The sequence below is a fragment of the Chiloscyllium plagiosum genome, chromosome 31, assembly GCF_004010195.1.
Source record: "Chiloscyllium plagiosum isolate BGI_BamShark_2017 chromosome 31, ASM401019v2, whole genome shotgun sequence".
Lineage (NCBI taxonomy): Eukaryota > Metazoa > Chordata > Chondrichthyes > Orectolobiformes > Hemiscylliidae > Chiloscyllium > Chiloscyllium plagiosum.
The window spans coordinates 17,702,769-17,727,405 of NC_057740.1; the positions used below are offsets into that span (position 1 = coordinate 17,702,769).

Sequence of the window (24,637 nt, forward strand, 5' to 3'; positions counted from 1 at the left end):
TCCACCTATTGCATTTCCAACGCCCCTCCCCCAAGTCCCTCCTCCCTACTTTTTATCTTAGCCTGCTGGACACACTTTCCTCATTCCTGAAGAAGGGCTTATGCCCGAAACATCGATTCTCCTGTTCCTTGGATGCTGCCTGACCTGCTACGCTTTTCCAGCAACACATTTTCAGGTGTCATTCTCCCTGTGGTAACCGTCAGAGATCAGAAAAGTACAACAATGAATTCCTCAGATTTCCTAAACATCTCTCAGTACTGGATCAACTCCAAATTAACAAGGTTCAAGGGAAAAAAAACACTTTTCACTAACTCACAAAAAATATAAAATTAAAACTAATGAGGTATTTATAAGGAAAATTGAGGAGTGAATTTCCTCAGTAATAGGTTTGAACCCAATTCTCCTGGGAAATGTCATCAATTGAAATCTCAACTCTGTTTCTCTCTACAGATATGGCTTATTAACAGCATTTTCTGTTTTAATTTTATGTTTGCAGTATCTGGAGTATGTTGTTTTTCTATCTTGTAAAAAATATTTTCTTAAGTTTGTTCAGTATGTATTCTGCAGAATAGAAAGATGATTCTGTGGAAACCTTGAGTTCCTGGTTAATGTGAGAATAGGTGGCATGCTATTCACTTTAAGAAGGATTATAGGACATGGATTCAGTTTCAATTAAACTTTGTCTCACTGTTGTTTCGCATTACTTACTTTCCTTTCTCCAAAAGCGAGCGTTAGAACAGACATTGGAATTTGCCTGAATGCCAACGGGGTCTTCATGCCCCCCCAAGTTTCTCTGTGTGAACGGTGCTGGTAAGGGTTGAGCGGGTTTTGCTGTTTAATGGAGTCAAAGAGCGTCAGTGCCATTCCAGACCAACATGTGTTTGATCATTCCTTCTGAAAACATATTCAGCTGATAGTCCACTGGAGGTCACTGTAGATGTGGGCAAGTGCTCTAACCCAAGAACTCCAGGTAATTCCATGCAGTGGTTAGCTATTAGTAAGGGAATAAAGAACTTACAAGTGCCGTTAAATGGCCTTGAGATATTTCCAGGCTATCAAATGCTTTTCCAAGTGTAGTTTTTATTGCACCATAGGTAAGATAACAGCCAATTTGTACACAGCAAGCTCCCACAAATGACATTGTAAGAATGACCAGATAATCTCTTTTCAATTATATTCTAGAAGGCAAGAAAGGCTCATCAGGAACACCATTAATAACTCGTAACTATTCTTAGAACCCCCACTGAATTCTTCATGGTCACCTGAGAAGGCAGAAGCAGTTTAACATCACATGCAGAAGGGTTGTGGTGGAGTGAACAAGGAATTTAGCTGTACTTCTGCACTACTGAAATGTTGTCCTGACAAACCTGATAACCTCCTGTAAATCTTTTCAACATACATTATTCTCTGTGAAGAGAGAAAACTGGCAATAAGTGATCAAGACACATTCTTGATTGATTAGCAATTCTCCTCCTGACATTAGTGATAAATTGGGTCAACAAATCTCATTAAAACTACACAATAGATTAGACTTCTTCATTTATGATTATCTGGCCTAGAAAGCCAGATAGACAGCCTCAATGACTGCTTACATTCTGGACTTTACCTTCCTTTCCTGGGAGTCCAGTCCTCTAGATGCTGTGAACTGCCCTCCAGCCCTTATAACCACAATTCCTGCTTCTCACCAACAGTTAGCTTCGTCAAGCAAGTACTGCCCCTGGGTTTTTCCCTGTGTTCTAATCTTGCTCAGTTGTATAAAGTAGCTCCTTCTTGTCTCCTCATGACACAGAACTACCCAACAATTTCTTTTGCAGCTTTTTCCTGAGCCCCAACACACAGGTCCAATTCAGTTGCTTTTCTCAACAGTCCAACTGCTTGCCATGAAACCTGATTCTTACTCTACTTCCCCCAATTGCCTATTAGCTTTGAACTGCTCTTTCAGAGTCCCTTGAATTGCTTTTTATGGCCAATTGAAATCCTCGCAGTAAGTCCCATCTTTGCTCCTAGGTGTAGTGATTGTAACAAGGACAGCAGGTGGACCTCGTGGAATATGAGTTCCATGTTTGGGGCTGTTAATCTGGTCCAAACAGTGAGCCCTGGTTGACAGACATAAACAGGAGTGTCAGAGATTCTGTTCACTCTGAGAGCTGGCTCTGAGGGAGCTGGAATAGTGTCAAGGAATTTCCACATGTAAATAAAGGGTGACTTGATGATGGGATTCTGGCATCTGTGGAGTTATTTCACAAGGCAGTTTGAATGCAGCTAACTAGAAATCAGCAGTGAATGTTATAATTCAGTCTCCTGGCTCACATATAGGTATAATGGATACAAAATAGAGAAAATTCCATCTCGAGCATTACTTTCTCTCCTATAAACGTCATTACCTGTGTCTTCAGCTAAAACAAAGGAACTGAAATCACACAGAATTTATAGCACCAGAACAAGCATTTAGTTTAGCTGGTTTGTTCTGAAATTTATGCATGACATAACTCTCCTCCCACAATGACGTCTAACATTTTATTCTTCTATTTATACTAACTAGAAGTCAAGTTTTTATTAAATGACCTGGTGTTCCAACAACATCCGAAAAATCTTTTGGTTATACATGGTTAACATTCCCCCTTTTCTTTATCAAACTAGGTCTGGTGGAGGAAATTGATTGGAAACTTTATCCTCCTTCCTGTAAACAATGAAGCATATTGAATTGCATGCAGAGGACTTGTAGCTCTCTCTCTACTGCCCCCTGGGCATTTCTAAGGGAGTTATCACTATAGTTTTAGTGTCAATGGCTCCATTGCTGAGGATGCCTTTTTAAACAACCTATAGTATAGGATTACCAACTCTGGCTGGAACATTCTAGGAGATGTCATCAAATCCACTCCCATCTTTGACTGTCCTTTGTCGATTCGTGCTGTTGGCAGCCAATATGTCAGCTTCTCAAATGGCTTTTCAATGTGTCCGGTTTTGACATTTGAAAATCTGGTCATCTTGCTTCTACTTCTTTCATCCTCTTGCACTTATATAGCTTCCCCTGAAATACATCTAAACTAGACCATGGTGGCTCAGTGGTTAGCACTACTGCCGCACAGCACCTGGGACCTGGATTCAATGCCATCTTCAGGCGACTGTCTGTGTGGGGTTTCCACATTCTATCCCTATCTATATGGGATTCCTCCAGGTGTTTTGGTCTCTTCAACAGTCCAAAGATGTGTGGATTAGGTGGGTTGGTTGTGCTAAAATGTGAGGGATGTGCAGGCTAGGTGGATTAGCCATGGGAGAGGTGGGGTGGGCCTGGGTGGGATGCTCTTTGGAGAGTTGGTGTGGACTTGATGGGCCAAATGGCATGAGTCCAAACTCATGGTATTCTATTCTTTTCAACTCATCCACATGGTAACAAGTTGCACATTCTAATCATATTCCATTCCACATTCACAAGATAAGACATTTATCCTGAATTCATTGTTTCAGATAATTATGTGATCCTTCTGACCTGCCACTTTGAACTATTCAACACGTGAATATACCTTTTCTTGATGTCTATCTAATAAAACTGTGTTAATTACACAGTGTTTTACTGAGAGGTCATTTGTTGTCTGGAAATGTAACCATAAGAGGTTTTCATAAAAAGAAACTCACTGCCAGTGCTTGTTTGTGAGGAAAGGAATTAGACACTTTTTAAACAGACAGGCACCCATATGAAAAAATGCCAGGAATGAACTAAGGAGAATTAATTATGTGCACGCTGTCAGTGCACAAGACTGACCTGACCTACCTCTAAGTCCACCACCATGTGACCAAGAAAATTTAATCCATGTGTAATTTGTTGTGCAATTTACATGGGTGATCTCATTGTGTAATCTCAGAGTGTGTACTATCCAACGGGTGATAGCCAATCAAAGCCTGTTCCATTTCTCCTAAATTTAATTTCCATTAACTCCAATAGTGTACGTAATGTAACATCAGTAAGCTACTGGAGGACTTTCAGCAGACATTTCCCTGGAGCATCAGAGGCTGAGGGGTGACTTTATGGAGGTTTATAAAATCATGAGGGGCATGGATAGTGTAAATAGACAAGGTCTTTTCCCTGGGGAGGGGGAGTCCAGATTAGAGGGCATAGATTTAGGGTGAGAGGGGAAAAATTTAAAAGGGACCTAAGGGACAACTTTTTCATGAAGAGGGTGGTGCGTGTATGGAAGGAGCTGCCAGAGGAAGTAGTGGAGGCTAGTAAAATTACAACCTTTAAAAGGCATTTGGATGAATAGGAAGGGTTTAGAGTGATGTGGGCTAAGTGCTGGAAAATGGGACTAGATTAATTTAGGATATCTGGTTGACATGGATCAGTTGGACTGAATAGTCTGTTTTTGTGCTGTACATTTCTATGATTCCATTAGACTCCATCCTAACTGAAATCAGGATAGGGAGGAGAAGATAGCTTGGACAAGCAGAAAAGGCGAGTGAGAAAGAGCAATTGTGACAGGACATTAGGTTGGTGCTTGTTCATGGGAACATCTAACTTTAGGGAGAAAATAAACAAAATAGCTATATATAATTCATGGCAGAATATTAAGACTTGGAGGTCGTGATCAAGCCTGAATCAACAGCAAAAGTTGCAGAACATTTAATTTTCCAATCATTGCATTGTATCACTAATGCCAAAAGTATAATCTCCTGCCTATATTATAGTTGGTGCTTATAAATACTTATTGCTTTTGAGAGATATAATCGTGTAACTCCCTGTAAGGTAACAGCTGCTTACATAATGTTCTCCAGTAAATCCTTAAGGAAGAAATTAGGGAAATACCATCATTAAAAGGAAGCCAATCTTTTTCCTCAATATTTTCCCTTGTTTTGTTTAGTCCCTGCAGGTGGCTTGGGATGTGTACCCACCAAATTTGAATCAGTTGTGTTTGAGAATCCAAATGCATTAGAGCTTTTTCAAACTGTGGAATTGTGTGAAGTGACAGAGAACCGTTACAGACTGCCCCATGTGGAGTATTACTATGTGATCACCATTAATTCCAGCAGTGAGAAGGAAGAGAGCCTCAAGGTACTGGAGGTGTTAATTACTCAGCAGCTGCAGTTTGCTCAGTGTTTGGCTTTTGTGCATTGCATTGGCTCCAGAAGTGATTGAACCTTTTTGTTGTGGTAATGTTACAGGAAATTGAGGTTGGCAGATGTTTGGGAGTGTGTACTGCAGGAAGTGGCTGTCACTTCAGGTGAGCACAGCTGGTCCAAGTATCTTCCCCACCCCCATGAATATGTTTTCCAAAAGATAGTCTGATGCTGAGTTTCACTATTAGTAATGTTCTTGCGGATGCCATGACATCTGGTTAATTTTGGGCACTAAATGATTTGGTATTGCTGTCCACAGAGGCTTGGTCCAAACTCAAGAGACAGATTCTCCCTGTACAGCAGCAACAAAAATATTTTTAAAATATTAACTGTATTTTCAATCAGCAAGAGAGAAGAGATTTAGGTGTTCAGGTTTGCAAGAAGTTAAAAGCACCACCTCAAACAATATAGGCCGATAAAAGGCTAATGGCATGCTGTGGTTTATCACAAAATATAGAATACCAAAGTCAAGATGCAATGGTATTTTAAACCATAGTAAAATTATAGCGGAAGTATTTTCTGCAGATTTTGGTACCACGCTTTAGGAAAGCTCATAAAATAATAGAGGAGACAAGAAGGGTTTAACAGGATGCTGCCTGCCTGTCTGCTGAGAAAATATATATATGAAGACTGGATGAAAAATGTAAGTTAGCTGAGTGTGAACTGTGTTCAACATGATTTAATAAAGATATTTTTGATCATGAAAAGATAGAAATGAAATAGTAGAAACCAACTCTTTCTGGAGATTGAAGGCTCAAAGTGAGGAACATAAGATTAAATATAAGATTTAGGATGGAGAGCAACATTTTACAGAAGCTCATCAGGTTATTGTAAGCACTACTGGAGCCAGGATTAAAGCAGGAACCATTGTGTATATGATCTACAAGGTTCTCCAAAACTCTTGCAAAAATATTAATGGATGTGCCATAACAGCTTAAGTAGCTGTTCATGCTGTTTCTCTGAATTTCTGGCAAAATTACAGAGGGAGATCAGGAGAATCTTTGAGGAAATTCTATTGTCAATGTCAGCATTAAAAGCAAGTTGGGTAGGTGCTTAAAAGAAAGGGAAATAAATGGATATGGAAACAGAGCTGGCACAAGGGATTAAATGAATTTACTTTAATGCTAATGATGCGGTAAAATTGAATTACCTTTAATAAGAAACAGTAGTACAGAAATAGAAACATCAACAGAGCAAAACAAAAGCCAAAGATAATTCATAATTTTGTTTTATTATGAAATTAAGAATCAGAGTTCTTTTATTCAAACTACTGAAAAGATTAACATACTTTCAAAGATTGTTCTGAATTAGAATTTTATTCAATTGTTTGACCTTTCTTGCCAAACTGTTTTAAGATATTGCAACATAATTAGCAAAGAATGTTTAGTGGATTCCAGAAGTGTTCACTGGATCACTATTTCAGGGAAAGTATCAGATAAAATTACTGTTGTGCTAAAATTGTGTTAGAGGAATGTAAACATGATGAAATGATGTGCCACTGGAAATTCTTTTGAAAGTTCACACATCCATAGATCCTTAAATTATTAGTGAGACCTTTAATATGTTGAATGTGTAAGATCCTCCACATAATTATTTTCAACCAAAATCTTCTAACTTTTAGTATGCAAGGTAGGCTTAACTTAATCACAATGATATACCTCATTGCCTTTGTATTCAGCACTGTAGATGTTGGGCCTGCATCTTAGGGTTTTGCAGTATTAAAAAAATGATTTAAAAATTTTAAGTACACCTAACACAGTATAAACAACATAATGTTCTTCAGCAAGTCAAGACACAGTTAGAAGCAGAATAAAGTTTACATGTAACTTTATTTGTAGGTACTGTACCCAATCTTCATGTACTTCTCTCAGAACTATCCAATTTCTGTGGAATTTACTAAGATTTTACCAATCTTTGTGCAAGTCAACAAGAGATATCTAATCTCTATGTAAATCACGTCTGCTTGACACTCTGGTAGAGCTAGGGTTAGACTATTATTAAAGACAATTTTAAATAATTTCTACAGTGGAAATTTATAGGAGTACAGTTCAGCTTGGTTTTAATGGTTTGTTTCAGAATACGACATTTAGAATTCTGCCTTTCCTGCCATGATCTGTAAGCCCTTTTGAGTTTGGTTTGCTTTAACTTCGGAGGACCTGTGTATTTCTGACAGTCAGTTGTTGAACTGAAAGGAAGACACTTACTATAAAGACAGTGATGCGGTAACTGAATGTTCAGCTGTTCTTTGAATGTACTGTACTTAAAAACTGGTTGGATTTTTGACAAGATCGTGATGTATTGAAATATTGAGTTAATCTTAAAAGCACTCACTGTTAAATTGGAATGCCAAAACAGTTTCAAGTCCCCTACTCACAGCTGATACTTGACCAAAGTTCCATGGATGAAATCTGTTCCCCTTATCAAAGATGTAGATGGCTCTTCCCATTTTTTTCAGGAATTCTCAGAAGGACCAGTGCTTGGTTTGTGAAGACAGCTCATCAAATGATTGTACCCCGTGGGAATAGAAACTCTCTCATTCAGAAGCTGATGTGGAAAGTTCAAGTCGATCTATACCATCAAACCCTGCAATTGCCACGGGACAAAATAATAATGAACAGAGAGACAGAAAGTAGGATTGCACGACAGTGTAATCGCCGCCAGTTGTCAGATATCCATTTCACATCCACTTTCCGAGCCAGTAATAGTAGAGATTACCACATCCCGAACAGTCAATCGAATGTCTTGTATCATGTCTCACATTAATATATGTTACACACTGCTCCTTTCCCAGACAACTGAATGGTTTCACAGTGATTGTGAGCTATCCCATGATTTTGATTTCCACAAACCTGTATCCAATTGTTGTCCTCACTTGGTGCTTGTGCTTACCAGCAAGAGCTATTAGAGAGAGCTCTGTTGAGCCAATAGCAGTAACCCTTAGCCATGTTCTTAGCACCCTCTTCAGGGCAGAGACTAGAACATAGAACAAAGAACAGTACGGCACAGTACAAGCCCTTCGGTTGTGCTGACCTTTTATCCAACTTGAAGATCAAACTAATCTAAATACCCTTCATTTTACTATTATCCATGTTCCTATCCAAGAATCGCTTAAATGTTCCTAATGTATCTGACTCTACTAGAGTCATGGATTCATTGAGATGTACAGCACGGAAACAGACCTTTTGGTCCAACTTGTCCATGCCGAACAGATATCACAACCGAAACTAGTCCCATTTGCCAGCACTTGGTCCATATCCCTCTGAACCCTTCCTATTCATATACACATTCGGATGCCTTTAAATGCTGTAATTATACCAGCTTCCATCACTTCCTCTGGCAGTTCATTCCATACATGCACCATCCTCTGTGTGAAAACGTTGCCCCTTAGGTCCCTTTTGAATTTTTCCCCTCTCACCGTAAACCTATGCCCTCTAGTTCTGGACTCCCCCACCCTAGGGAAAAGACTTTGTCTATTTACCATTTCCATGACCTTCATGATTTTATAAATCTCTATAAGGTCACCCCTCAGTCTCCGATGCTCCTGGGAAACAGTGCAAGCCTATTCAGCCCCTCCCTATAGCTCAAATCCTCCAACCCTGACAACATCCTTGTAAATCTTTTCTGAACCCTTTCAAGTTTCACAACATCCTTCCAATAGGAAGGAGACCAGAATTGCACACAATATTCCACAAGTGGCCGAACCAATATGCTGTACAGTTGCAACATGACCTCCCAACTCCTATACTCCATGCGCTGACCAATAAAGGAAAGCATACCAAACACCTTCTTCACTGTCCTATCAACCTGTGACTCTAATTTCAAAAAACAATGAACCTGCACTCCAAGGTCTCTTTGTTCAGCAACACTCCCCAGGACCATCCCATTAAGCGTATAAGCCCTGCTCTGATTTGATTTTCCAAATTGCAGCACCTTGCACTAATCTAAATTTAACTCCACCTGTCACTCCTCAGCCATTGCTGGCAGTGCATTCCACATACCCATCACTCTCTGTGTAAAGAATTGACCTCTGACATCTCCCCTAAACCTTCCTCCAATCACCTTAAAATTATGTCCCCTTGTGACAGCCATTTCTGACTGGGTAAACGTCTCTATTGATTCTATCTATGCCTCTCATCATATTTTACACCTCTATCGAATCGCCTCTCACCCTTCTTTGTTCCAATGAGTAAAGCATTAGCTCCCTCAACCCTTCTTCAACAGATATGACCTCCAGTCAGGCAGCATCCTGGCAAATATCCTTTGCACCCTCTCTAAATCTTCCACATCCTTCCTACAATGAGGCAACCAGAACTGAACACAATATTCCAACTGTGGTCTAACTAGGGCTCTATAGGGCTGCAGCGAAACCTCGCGGCTCTTAAACTCAATCCCCATGCTAATGAAAGCCAACACACCATAGGCCTTCTTAACAATCCTATCAACTTGGGTGGCAACTTTGAGGGATCTATGGAGATGGACCCTAGGGTCCCTCTGTTTCTCCACACTGCCAAGTATCTTGACTTTAACCCTACATTCTGCATTAAAATTCAACCTTCCAAAATGAATCACTTCACACTTCTCCAGGTTGAACTCCATCTGCCACTTATCAGCCCATATCAGCATTCTGTCAATGTCCCATTGCAATCTACAACAGTCCCTCACAGTATCCACCACTCCACCAACCTTTATGTCATTGGCAAACTTACTAACTCACTTTTCCAATTCCTCATCTAAGTCATTTATAAAAATCACAAGGAGCAGAGGTCCCAGAACATATCCCTGCAGAACACCACTGGTCACCAAGCTCCAGGCTGGATATGTTCCACCTACCACCATCCTCTGTCTCGTATGGACCAGATAATTCTGTATTTAGACAGCCAAATTTCCCTGTATCCCATGCCTCCTTACTTCCTGAATGAGCCTACCATGGGAACCTTATCAAACGCCTTGCTAAAATCCATGTATACCACATCCACTGCTCTACCTTCATCAATGTGTTTTATCACATGCTCAAAGAATTCAATAAGGTTTGTGAGGCATGACCTGCCCCTGACAAAGCCATGCTGACTATCTCCAATCAAACCATGGTTTTCTAAGTAATCATAAATCCGTCTCTCAGAATTCTCTTCAATAATTTGCCCATCACAGATTTAAGACTGACCGGTCTGTAATTCCCAGAATTATCCTTACCTCTTTTCTTGAAACAAGGGAATAACATTTGCCACCCTACAATTATCTGGCACTACTACTGTGGACAGTCAGGACACAAAGTTCATCACCAAAAGTGCAGCAATATCTTCCCTCGCTTCCTGTAGTAACCTTGGGTATATCCCATATGGCCCAGGGTACTTATCTATCCTTATGTTTTTCAAAATTTTCAACACATCCTCCTTCCTAACATCAACCTGTTTGAACATATCAGCCTGTTTCATGCTGTCCTCACAAATGACAAGGTCACTCTCACTGTTGAATACTGAAGCAAAGTATTCATTAATGACTACCCCACCTCTTCCAACTCCAGGCACAAGTTCCCTCCAATATCCCTGATCCGCTTTACCTCACTCTGGCCATCCTCTTGTTCCTCACATAAGTGTAGAATGCCTTAGGGTTTTCCTTAATCCTACCCACTAAAGCTTGTTCATGCCCCCTTCTAGCTCTCCTGAGTCTATTCTTCAGTTCCTTCCTGGCTACCTTGTAACGCTTTAGAGCACTGTCTGATCCTTGCCTTCTCAACCCTAAGTAAGCTTTCTTCTTCCTCTTGACTAGATGTTCTACATCCCTTGTTACCCAAGATTTCTTCACCCTACCATCTCTTCCTTGCCTCAGGGGAACCAATCTATCCAGCATTATCAGCAAATACTCCCTAAACAATCTCAACAATTCTGTCATGCATTTTCCTGAGAACATCTGTTCCCAATATGGTCGCCGTAGTTCCTGCCTAATAGCATTGTAATTCTCCCTCCCCTAATTAAGTACTTTTCCATACTGTCCACTCCTATCCCTCTCCATGACTATAGGAACATCACTATCATCAAAATGCTCTCCAACTGAGAGATCTGACACCTGGCCTGGTTTGTTGCCAAGCACCAAATCCAATATGGCCTCCCCTGTAGTCAGTCTATCTACATATTGAGTCAGGAATCCTTCATGGACACACCTGCCAAAAACTACCCCATCTAAACTATTTGAACTAAGGAGGTTCCAATCGATATTAGGGAAGTTAAAGTCACCCATGACAACAACCCTCTTACTTCTGCACCTTTCCAAAATCTTCTTTCTAGTCTCCTCCTCCGTGTCTCTGTTGCTATTGGGGATCTTAAGAAAACTCCCAATAAAGTGACTGCTCCTTTTCTGGTTCTGACTTCTACCCGTAATGACTCAGTAGACAAACCCTCCTTGACGACTCCCCTTTCTGCAGCTGTGATACTATCCCTGATTAGCAATGCCACTCCTCCACCTCTTTTACCTCAACCCCATTCCTTTTGAAACATCTAAACCCTGGAACACCCAACAGCCATTCCTACACCTGTGACATTCAAGTATCCATAATGGCATCAACACCATAATTCCAAGTACTGATCCATGCTCTAAGTTCATCACCCTTATTCCTGATACTTCTTGCGTTAGAATAGACACATTTCAACCTATCACACTGACTGCAACTTTGCATTATCAACTGTCTATCTGGAGCTCATTGCATGGGTCCGAAATTCTAACTAGGTCTCAGGAGGTCATCATTCTTCAACCTAGTTCCACTTCAAAGCTGCCCATATTCTTAAGAACTTTTCCAAGGATTGAAATAGGGTCAATTCTACACTTGCTAGGTATTGAATAGGTTTTGAGCCTTTGACTTGCTAGCAAATCATATAAATGGAGTAATATGCATACTTGGAGTCAGAGGCTCACCATTATAAGGACAGCTCAGTAGCGCTCATCTGAGCAACCAGCAATTAAGCTGAGTTCTGACAGGTCAGGAAGCCAAGGACCCATTGAATTATAAAATGGTTAAATATTCAGTCCAAACAAAGCTTTCAGAAAGTAATTGATCCCTTCTGCAATCTACTAATGGCTGCACATTATCAGGTCCTTTCCTGGGACTTCAGTCAGATTCATGATAGCTTATGGCTAGAATTTGTTTTGCTATCAAACAGAAATCCTGGGTTTGCCCAGAAATGCTTATTTGATTTAGTATGGGAGACGGCAAGTGTAGAATTGACCGTGTTTTGATCCTTGGAAAAGTTCTTTAGAGTATAGGCAGCTTTGAAGTGGAACCAGATTGACTAATGATGACCTTCTCCTTGGGCCCAGTTAGAATTTCAGACTCATGCAGAGAGCTCCAGGTGTAGCCACTGTGACTAGGCTGAATCTACTAAATTGGGTTGATTCCATTTAAGAGCAATCATACAAGTCAATCTGAGGAAAGAAAACAAACAACCCAGGATTATTCTCAATGGCTGTTCTACTCTTGGTTGAGCTGCAATAGCTCTGTTTTCAACATATTTATACATTTGTTTCATATCATACATTACTGTTGTGTTAGATGTAAAGGCTCTGAAAGGGTTATTATAGTGGAATGCTTCAAAGATGATTCACGATGATGAAATCATCCAGACTTGGTTGGAGCACAGCTTAGGAAGAGTAAGGTATACCATTCACATCCTCTTCATAGTCTCTGTAACAATGTCTAACACTTCAGTGTTGATAAAATGTGGATCTGGAAAAAGCACAGCAGGTCAAGCAGCATCAGATGAGCAATGTTTCAGGACGGAGACTTCATCAGGACTTGAGTGGGGAGATGGGGGCTGAGAATTAAATAGAGGGAGGGGGTTTAGGCTGGGTAAAAGGTAGATGAGATGGTGATATGTGGATTCAGGTAGGGGGTGATTGAGATTGGTCAGTGGGAAGGGTGGAGGGGATAGGTAGGAAGGAACATGGATAGGTTAGGTCAGGTCAAGGGGGCGGGGTGAAGAAGGAGGCATGGACATGGGATGAGGTGGGGGTGAACATACTGGGAAGCTAGTTAATTCTATGTTGAGGCTTGTAGTTTATCACATGCTAGAAATTATATGTCTCTTATTTAGGACAACAGCATCTTCTCATTAGTCTAGTAAGTGGTTTTCCCCTACCATTCTAGCGCAAACTTGCTCCTGTAGATCCCAACCCAACATGCGGATAGTAGCAGCAAACCATGGCAAACAAGGTGCAAACAGCCTGATAAGGTGATGTGTGTGACAGGATTATTTATACCACATGTGTCAGATGGAAAATAAATTATATTGTGTCAATAAATAATGCACCATTACAGACAAACTTTATTTTTCCAATTCTGACAAACAATCATCAACCATTGTTTTAGAGTCATTAAGTCATACAGCATGGAAACAGACCCTTCAGTCTAACTTGTCCCTGCTAACCAGACATCCAATTCTGACCTAGTCCCATTGCCAGCATTTAGCCCATATCCCTCTAAACCCTTCCTACTCATACACCCATCCAGATGCCTTTTAAATGTTGTAATTGTATCCACCTCTACTACTTCCTCTGGCAGCTCACACACACTACCCTCTGCCTGGTCATCCTGGGTCAGGGGAGAGAACTTCGTACATGTCTCTTCTGGACTCTCAGGGATGAAGTTTTTAAACTCCTTTTACAGAACATCAGGAGAGGAGGATTTACACACAGCAAATTCCAATTTATTATGGTGCCTTACCTTCTTTTAATGACTTCAATGGAAGGTGTCTTCCCCTAGCCCAGGCCCAGCAATGAGGTGGCTTTCAACAGCTTGGATTGGCAGTATACGCCTGGTGCCTGCTGGAGCAGTCTTCCGGTGTGGCGATGTCATGATGTGGTGGTCCAGGAGGGGCAGTTTCAGCTGGAGTCTGGAGGTCCCACGTGGAGGTCTTCTTCAGCAGCTTCCGGGCATTTGAGCAGACTTCGGTGTGGTGGGGCTGTCTCAGCCCAGTACTGCATGGTGGTCTTAGTCCAGTTTTCCAGTGTACCCCAAACTTTTACTTTCTTTCTTCTTACTTATAACTTATAACTTCTGTCATTAATTTAGGCACTATGATATGGTGACTTATAAAACTTTTCACTTTTTTGTAAAAATACACCTGACAATAAATTGCAAAAACAAAAGTTACCCCTCACGATCTTTTTAAATCTTTTCCCTCTCACCTTAAACTTATGCCCTCTAGTTTTGGACTCCTCTGCCCTGGGAAAAAGACCTTGGCTATTCATCTTATCCATGACCGTCATGATTTTATAAACCTCTATAAGGTCCCCTCTCAGCCTCTGGTGTTCTAGAGAAAATAATTCCAGTCTATTCAGTCTCTCTCTACAACTCAAACCTTCCAATCTGGAAACATTCTTGTAAATCTTTTCTGCGTCATCTCAAGTTTAACAACATCCTTCCTGTAGAAGGGTGATCAGAATTGTATGCAGTATTCTAAAAGTCTTCTGAAGTATGCATTTAAGGATGTAGGAGTCCATGGTTAGGCCAGCTTTACTGCCCATCCTTAGAGCTGAAACATTAACTCTGTTTCTTTTTCCACAGATACTGCTAGATTCCTTGAGTATTTCCAGAATTTTCAGTATTGACTTCATTATTAGATTTGTCAAGTTGCAGTTTCTGATAAGTTAGGTACTACAGAGGTACCTCAACTCAACTGTTCAGTTTTAGGTTAATGTGCTTAACCATTAAAATAAGAATTGCTTACAAAACCTTCAATGCCTGAAATTAATTGATTGATATAAAAAAAGACTAATCAAATATGACAATTAAATGAAGCTTCACTGATTTTCTCCCGCCACTGGCTGAAATCAGTGTTGGATGCTGACAGCTAGAACGCAGCAGGATGGTCCTTTAAAGCTGTTCACAAACAGTGGGTTTGATGAAATGGTCCTGAGGTGATTCTGTAATGCAACACTTAGATGATAAGATGATTCAAATAAATAGAACTCATTGAAGCACTGTGAAACCATACTCGATTTACAGCATTTATTATCTACAGTATGTAGTCTTTCAGATTGGAGCATTTCAGTTGAATTTAATGTTTGCAAATTAAAAATATTCTAGGAATGTGGTTCTCTGCTCAAGCTGAGGAACATCACTGATAAGAAATTGACTATTTCTTACTTTATCCTCCATTGTCAGCAGCAATCACTCTCAGTTCAGATACAATCCAGGTTCATAAGTGCTTGGAAGAAGATGTATTTAATCTGTCAATCCATTTCTAAAGAATCTATTTATGACAGAGATGTACCTAGTGCATAGTTAAAATCTTCCTACATTATCACAGAGCAAACTTAAAAATTACTTTTGCTATAAAACACTTGGGAACATCATAGAGACTTGAAAGGTATTATATAAATACTGTTCGTTATTACTATCATTACTTCAACCTCAGATCACCCATTACTGTACTATCTACTGTTATTTCTGATGTCCTAATACAATCATAGAGTGACAGAGATGTACAGCATGGAAACAGACCCTTTGGTCCAACCCGTCCTTGCTGACCAGATATCCCAACCCAATCTAGTCCTGCCTGCCAGCATCCGACCCATATCCCTCCAAACCCTTCCTATTCATATACCCATCCAAATGACTCTTAAATGTTGCAATTGTACCAGCCTCCACCACTTCCTCTGGCAGCTCATTCCATACACGTACCACTCTCTGTGTGAAAAAGTTGTCCCTCAGATCTCTTTTATATCTTTCCCCTCTCACCCTAAACCTATGCCCTCTAGTTCTGCACTCCCCGACCCCAAGGAAAAGACTTTGCCTATTTACCTATCCATGCCCCTCATAATTTTGTAAACCTCTATAAGATCATCCCTCAGCCGCTGGCGCTCCAGAGAAAACAGCCATAGCCTATTCAACCTCTACCTATAGCTCAAATCCTCCAATCCTGGCAACATCCTTGTAAATCTTTTCTGAACCCTTTCAAGTTTCACAACATCTTTCCGAAAGGAAGGAGACCAGGATTGCACACAATATTCTAACAATGGCCTAACCAATGTCCTGTACAGCCGCAACATGACCTCCCAAATCCTGTACTCAATACTCTGACCGATAAAGGAAAGCATACCAAACTCCTTCTTCACTATCCTATCTATCTGAGACTCCACTTTCAAGGAGCTATGAACCTGCACTCCAAGGTCTCTTTGTTCAGCAACACTCCCTAGGACCTTACCATTAAGTGTATAAGTCCTGCTAAGATTTGCTTTCCCAAAATGCAGCACCTCGCATTTATCAGAATTAAACTATATCTGCCACTTCTCAGCCCATTGGCCCATCTGGTCAAGATCCTGTGTAATCTGAGGTAACCCTCTTCGCGTCTACTACACCTCCAATTTTGGTGTCATCTGCAAACTTACTAACTGTACCTCTTATGCGCGCATCCAAATCATTTATGTAAATGACAAAAAGTAGAGGACTACCAATTTGAACCAGGTGGTATGGAGGCACTAGGAATTAGGGTTAAACTACTCCATACAACTACTGCCTGACAGAGAGATGAAATTTCCTCTTATCCTGGGCTGGATTTTAATATGGACATGAAGGGAAAGAATAAATTGCTGTCTAGTCTTTGACATAGCTGTCTAGTCTTTGAAATTAGCTGACAAGAGAAGTGCTTTAAAGGTTTTGTTCCAGAAAAATGCACAGTTTTCTCCTTTTCCAAGAAATATTTGGCATGTATTGGGTCAGCATGGTGGCTCAGTGGTTAGCATTGCTGTCTCACAGTGCCAGGAACCCAGGTTTGATCCTCAAGTGACTATCTGTGTGGAGTTTGCACATTCTCCCCGTGTCGGTGTGGATTTCCTCTGGGTGCTCCAGTTTCTTCCAAACATGTGCAGGTAAGGTAATTTGGCCATGCTAAATTGTCCATAGTGTTCAGGGATGTGTAGGTGAGGGTCATTAGTCTGAGGAAATGTCTGAGTAACAGGAAATTGATCTGGGTGGGAGGGTTGGTATGGACTTTTTGCGCCAAATGGCCTGTTTCCACATTGTAGGGATTCTACACTGCGCTCGATTATCGTAGAATTACAGAATGATGTGGGACAAACAGGACCATTTGGCCCATGAAACATGTGCCAGAGCTTTGAACAAACTACTCAATCAGCTCCATTTCCCTGCTTTTTCCCCACAGCACTGAAAAGGTACATTTTCAACTCCATTTTGAATGGTAAAATTAAATCTGTTTTCACCACCTTTCCAAACAATGTTTAAAATTGTAGCACTGAGTTCATACATTGCTTCATTCAACCTGCCAAAATGTATCATTTTTCACATCTGTTAAACTTCTTTTGCCCATATAGCTAGAATGTTTGCTTTCCTGAAGTCTGTTACTAGCCTCCTCAGATATGTTCCTCTACTTATTTTTCTTCTGCACAGATGTCCAAGATCCATGAATGGCAGTACTCTGAAACTCGAGAAGTCCATGCGTTGCTATACTGATCAGTGCGCATGGCCATACAGCTTAGAGGAAACATTGCTCCTCTGTGTTTACTACATTAGGTTTCATGTCATCTGCAAAATTTGACATTTCATAGTTGTCAGTGTTATTCATATTAATTAGAGTCATAGAGCTGTACAGCATGGAAACAGACCCTTTGGTCCAACTCATCCAATCAGGTATCCTAAACAAATCTAGTCCAATTTGCTAGCATTTGGCCCATATAGGGTGCTTGAGAGTTACAAGTTAGCCAGGAAAGACCTAAAGAGAGAGCTAAGAAGAACCAGGAGAGATCATGAGAAGTCATTGGCAGGTAGAATCAAGGAAAACCATAAAGCTTTCTATAGGTAAATCAAGAATAAAAAAATGACTAGAGAAAGATTAGGGCCAGTCAAGGACAGTAGTGGTAGTTGTGAGTGGAGTCCAAGGAGATAGGGGAAGCACTGAATTAATATTTTTCATTAGTATTCACTCTGTAAAAAGACAATGTTGTCAAGGAGAATTCTGAAATAAATGCATCTAGATGAGACGGGATTGACGTTTGCAAGGTGGGGGTGTTAACAATTCTGCAAAGTGAGAAAATAAATAAGTTCACAGGGCGGGAAGGGATTTATCCTACGATTCTCAGGGAAACCAGGGAGGAGATTGCAGAGCCTTTGGCGTTGATCTTTTTATCGTGATTGTGTACAGGAATAGTGCCAGAATTCTGGAGGATAGCAAGTGTCCCCTTCTTCAAGAAGGGGAATAGAGTCAACCCTGGTAGTTATAGACCAATGAGCATTACTTCAGTTGTGGGTAAAGTGTTGGAAAAGGTTATTAAAAGATGGGATATATAATCATCTAGAGAGGAGAATAAATTGATTAAGGATAGTCAACACGGTTTTGTGAAGGGTAGGTCATGCCTCACAAACTTTACCCTTGGATGAGGGTAAAGCGGTTGATGTGTATATGGATTTCACAAAGGTGTTTCATAAGGTTCCCCACATAGGCTGTTGCACAAAACACGGAGGCATGGGATTGAGGTGATTAAGCAGTTTGGATCAGAAGTTGGTTGGCTGGAAGAAGACAGAGGGTGGTGGTTGATGGGAAATGTTCATCCTGGAGTCCATTTACTAATTATGTACCATAAGGATCTGTTTTGGGGCCACTGCTGTTTGTTATTTTTATAAATGACATGGTTGAGGGCATAGAAGGATGGGTTAGTAAATTTGCGGATGACACTAAGGTCGGTGGGGTTGTGGATAATGTTGAAGGATGTTGCAGGTTACAGAGGGGCATAGACTAGCAGCAGATTTGGGCTGCGAGGTGGCAAATGGAATTTAATGTGGAATGGTGTGTGTGATTCACTTTGGAAGGGGCAACAAGAATGCAGAGTAATGGGCTAATGGTTAGATCTTGGCAGTGTAGATGAGCAGAGAGATCTTGGTGTTCATGTACATAGATCCCTGAAAGTTGCCTGTCAGGTTGATAGGTTTGTTAAGAAGATCTATGGTATATTAGCTTTTATTAGAGAGGGAGCCACAAAGTCAGCTGCAGCTGTACAAAAGTCTGGTGCGGCCTCACTTGGAATATTGCATACAGTTCTGGTCACTGTAATTTCAGAAGGATGTGGAAGCTTTGGAGAGGGTTCAGAGATTTATTAGGATGTTGCCTGGTATGAAGGGAAGGTCTAATGAGGAAAGGCTGAAGGACTTGTGGCTATTTTCGTTAGCGAGAAGGAGGTTGAGAGGTGACTTAATTGAGACATACAAAATAATCAGAGGGTTAGAGAGGGTAGACATTGAGAGCCTTGTTCCTCAGATAGTGATGGCTAGCCTGAGAGGACATAGCTTAAAATTGAGGGGTGATATATATAGGACAGATGTCAAAGGTAGTTTCTTGTCAAAGGTAGTAGGGGCGTGAAATGCACTGCTTGCGACAATAGAAGACTCGCCAAATTCAAGGGCATTTAAATGGTCTTTGGATAGACACATGGATGAAAATGAACTAGTGTAGGTAGATGGGCTTCAGACATGGTCGGCGCAACATCGAGGGCTGAAGGGCCTGTACTGCACTGTAAACCTTTATGTTCTATATCTCTCTAAACCCTTCCTATTCATATACCCATCCAGATGCCTTTTAAATGTTGTAATTGTACCAGCCTCCACCACTTCCTCTGGCAGCTCATTCCATACTGGCACCACCCTCCGTGTGAAGAAGTTGCCTTTAGGTCTCTTTTAAATATTTCTCCTCTCACCTTAAACCTATGCCCTCTAGTTTTGGACTGCCTCACCCTGGGGAAAAGACCTTGTCTCTTCACCCAATCCATGTCCCTCATGATTTTATAAACCTCTGTAATGCCCTAGGCTATTTAGCCTCTTCCTGTAGCTCAAACTCTCCAACCCTGGCAACATCCTTGTAAATCTTTTCTGAACCCTTTCAAGTTTCACAACATCCTTCCTATAGCAGGGAGACCAGATTTGTCTGCAGAATTCCAAAAGTTGCTAACTAATGTACTATACAGCTGCAACATGACATCCCAACTCCTATACTTAAAGCACTGACCAATAAAGTTATGAGGCAATACTGTGAGTTACTAATGTCACACTAATTTGGTTACACCACATAAACATCATGCAAAGTTCTTCTCACCAAGGATCAAATCTAGGCTCTGTGTGGATTAGTAGCAGGTCAACTTGCTCAGCATCAAGGTGCTAATCACTAAAAAACAATTTCTGCTAGTGGGACACATCATTCGTATCCCTGACACCAGACTCCTGATTGCAAATGCTCTGCTTGGAGTGACAGTTACCTTTACTTACAGTTATAGCACAGTCTGAGGTATTTGAGAGATGTCCTTAAAGCTAATCTGAAAGGTCAAACATCCCTGCCATGGGAGACCCTGGCTTGTAACTGAAGAAGAGGGAGAAGGCTAGTTCATGAGGGCAGCTAGCACATCCAGTGATTTCACCAGGAATGTGCTCAGGGAAGTTGAGGTGCTGAAGGGAGTACACAAATTTCCAAATATCCATCCAACATTTCAAGCACCACCTGTCCCACCCATGATAGAGTCTACAGATTAGTCTAAACAGCCATTCCAGAGCCTTTCAAACTGGAGCAGAAGCAAGTCATTGTCAATCCTCAGGGATTCCCTAAAGTGAAGGTATAGTTGTCGACCTTTTATGAAGCTATGCTAGAAGTGTGGAGTTTACCAGAAGCAAATAGATGGATTAGAAATCAGGCCTGGGTTATGGTCATAAAGACTCTATTTTCTGATCTTTTACCAGTAAGTTAATGCTTCACCGCCATTACTACTGAGATTCCCAACAAATTCTTCAGCCTAGCCTGGTGAATTTCTATTGCATGCTGATTTTCCTGGGAATCTGCTATTTTAGTACTTCTCATCTTTTTTCACTACTGGCCTCAAATGTCCCAAATGAAGTGGTAAGGAGTGAACATTCCTTGTCACCTAACAAACAATGTAAAGGAAACCCAGAAACTTTATTTCATCTCTTTCAAAAGATTTGATCTACGATAAGAAAATATGCAGTATATATGATCACTTCGCATGACAGCAAACTTACAAAGGAGTATATCTTCCAGTGTACAGGTGTCGAGGATGCATTAACTTGGTAAGGGTTACAGCACTGATTAATCAAAACGCTACTGGAGCTTAACAGTTTAAATAAAGAGGACAATTGCATCAAGATTGATTTGTATTACCTTGAGTTTAAAAGGTTGAGAGTTATTTCAGTTCTGGTGTTTTTGTTGCAGGTACAGACAAAGTATTTCCCCAGTAGAGAAATTCAGGACAATCTTAAAAATGCTGCCTCGTCATTCAGGAGCAAATATTTTCATACCAGGTTTGATGAAATGTGGCACTCCTTTCCCCAAAAGCCTAGGATGTTGGGGCAATTAAAATGTTTCAAATTGAGATTGTTAGGATTATTCCATAAAATCATCAAATTAAATCATTAAATTTGGTGGCTCAGTGGTTAGCACTGCTGCCACACAGCACCAGGGTCCCAGGTTCAGTTCCAGCCTCGGGCGACTATCTGTGTGGAGTTTGCACATTCTCCCCGTGTCTGCATGGGTTTCCTCCGGGTGCTCCGGTTTCCTCCCACAGTCCAAAGATGTGCAGGTTATGTGAATTGGCCTCGCGAAATTGCCCATACTGCTAGGTGCATTCGTCAGAGGGAAATGGGTATGGGTGGGTTACTCTTCGGAGGGTCGGTGTGGACTGGTTGGGCTGAAGTGCTTGTTTCCACACTGTAGGGAATCTAATCTAATCTAAATGTGCCAAAGATGGTATTGATTTGAAGATTGGTCTTGATTTGATTGCAAAAAGGTTCAAGTTACTAAATAGCCTAGTCTTGTCTAGGCTTATTCAACAGGTCCCACCTGCCCAGATGTATGGCATGCTGAGCCTTTTTATAAATATGGGTATGTGTAACTTGAACATTCTGCAAGCAGCCGCTACTCCAATAAGAAGCCAGTTCTCTCCAATGTTTGCTGCTCAATACACTCAACTAAAGAGCCACTAGGGAATCTTTTGGGATGGGTGGGTCATTAAGAAAGAATGAGACATATATACACCTGTCCTTTACTTTTTCTTTCCACCCTCCAATCTGCAAAACCTATCTACAAGGCTTGCAGCAAATTAAATTTCAAGTTGAAAGACAATCCACTTCCAAAGCCACCCCTTCCCCCCCCACTGAATTCCAAGGGCAAAAGAGTGCTCTTATTAGTGGCTCTGAGGCTTGGCACTTTTTAATGGACTTTTTAAAATTATTCAGTTAAATTATTAGGTTATTGCTTTGGATCTCCTGAGATTCACATGATGTTTACTGTTGTGAGCAACCTCATCTTTCTGAAATTTGCTCACTGAACTACACACCCTCCCCAAAAGTGAGGGAGAAATTGAAATGTGGCCCCTTAAGTAAAAAGGCTGGGCATGCATGCTGTAAGCAATAAGATCTGTGCAAACCTCCAACCCCATACAATTCACAGAGAGCAAATCTGTGAATAAGAAATACAAGGACAAATCAGACTGAACTTGATCTTTGACCTTGGTTTACCATGGCTTTGAGGAAGTGATCCTCACTCTTGTCACATTACAGGTACTTTTTGTAAGAGATTTCCAAAGAGTTTCTTTCCTATTGGATATAGAATCAGGAGAGATAAAGACATTTTTAGAAACCAAATTCATTTGCATTCTTTCTGACATAAAGCTCTACTCTCCCAACCCCTTTCTACTTCAGGGACAATCATACCTTTCAGTTTGTTATCAGGTTTTTGTTTGTCTTAATTATCTAGCTGTTGTTCTCTCTTCTTTCAATTTTTGTTTGCTGCCTCTGGAGCTCTATCACCTCACAAAACCACTATTTTGGGAATTTTTTTAAGAAAGCCAAGAAGCATAAAATGGAAGCCGTAATGTTCAATCTTGGTCTTAATCCAGAGAAATGATCAGCTACTCAATAGGAATTTACTGTCACAAAATGCTGCCAGATCTGCTGTTTCCAGCATTTACTGTTTTTGAGACCAATTTCTAGCATGCGCAGTATTTTGCTTTTGTACTGTTACTGCATGTCTGTAATGAATCATCACTTCAACCACTTTTTATTGAAAATATATACTTATTGATAAAAAATCATCTAGAAATATATACAAATATTCTAAATCAATTCTGTACAATCCTTGCAGAGATAAAGAAACAAAACTTTGGAATTTTGACAGTTGTCAGAGCTTTTCAACAGTTGCAAAAAAAATCATTTTCTATAAAAGCAGAAAACTACTTATGTTCATTTTGAGACACAGAGGTTCTGAAAACCGAACAACCTCTCATTATAATTTAGCTGGAAGACCTTAGACTGTGGTCTTTTTCCACTGCGCCTTGGCAGCAGCTGCCCCAAGCTTTAGTGCGTCCTTCATCACATAGTCCTGGGACTTGGAACATGCCAGTCTGCAACACTCAATTATGGTCAACTCATTACACTGGAAGACCAACAAGTTTCAGCTAGCCCAAACAGCAATATCACCTCAACCACTGTACAGTCACTTAGATGCTTCATTTTTACAACTGCAGTGTTATCATCTGGTATAGCTATGACTCAATAGTAGCACTCTCTCTTCTGAGACATGAGACATGTAGGTTTAAGTCTCACTCCAATGCAGTACTGAGGGATTGCTGCAGTTATATTTTCCCCCTTAGATATAAAACTACATCCTTGTATTAATTTTCAGGTGGACATAAAAGACCCCACTACCCTAAGAAAAACAGCATCATTCTCCCAATATCTGACTATTTTATATCCTTCAACCAATATTTTAAAAAAGAGATGATCTGTGGCTTTTTTTTGCTGCACGCATATTGCCACACTTCTTTCATTAGAACACCACCAAAGGCCTTCTAATGTGTTTCCTCAGCTGTAAAAGGAGTTTCACACCGTGAATGGCATTATACAGGTCTTCATTTCCCACCTAATGTTAGTACAATCCATTTAAATGCCGCAGTGTGTTTGGGTAAGGAAGCCCAGAGCAGATGAAAACACATGGAAAACCAAAGGAGGTGGAAGGGCAACATTACAAATCTGAAGCATGAAGACATTTTTCCTTGAACTAAGTGAACTGACACTGCAATCTCCCTTATTGCAGAAGAGTATGTAGATTTGTATCTTTTTTCCTTCCTTCCAAAAGAAATCGTCCTTCATTCAGAAGTTCTTTCTATATATGATGGACCAAATGTCATTACATTTGTTGTTATGTGTGAAATGCAATAGAATGCTGTCCCACAGGATCCAACATACTTTGTGTTTCTGCAGTGCCACCTGAATATCAGCTGCTTGCACACTTGGAGGAAGAAACGGTCCATTCGTTTTACACCACAGCATTTACACACTACCAGCATGAGAACAGGACTCAATTTTGCCCTTAACTCAACAGTTTCTCGTTAGGCATCTGACATCTCCCTCCCTGATCTAGAGTACTTTGCCAATTCAATCTTTCTTGAGTTTAATTTTTCCTTTCCACTCTTTAACCTGTTTGTAAAAGTTATTTCTCTGACCTTGTCCCTTTGAAAAATGTCAGCA

At 40.6% G+C, this 24,637-nt stretch overlaps 1 protein-coding gene across 1 annotated transcript; it reads left to right on the forward strand.

Moving 5' to 3' along the window:
• Positions 1–891: 891 nt before the first annotated feature.
• Positions 892–5,220, forward strand: pnhd (pinhead; the record flags this gene model as incomplete). The annotated part of the gene is made up of 3 exons (XM_043721607.1): positions 892–970; positions 4,866–5,047; positions 5,158–5,220. Coding segments are annotated over 3 exons (324 nt in total), but the record flags the coding sequence as incomplete, so codon positions are not given.
• Between the last annotated feature and the right edge of the window lie 19,417 nt (positions 5,221–24,637).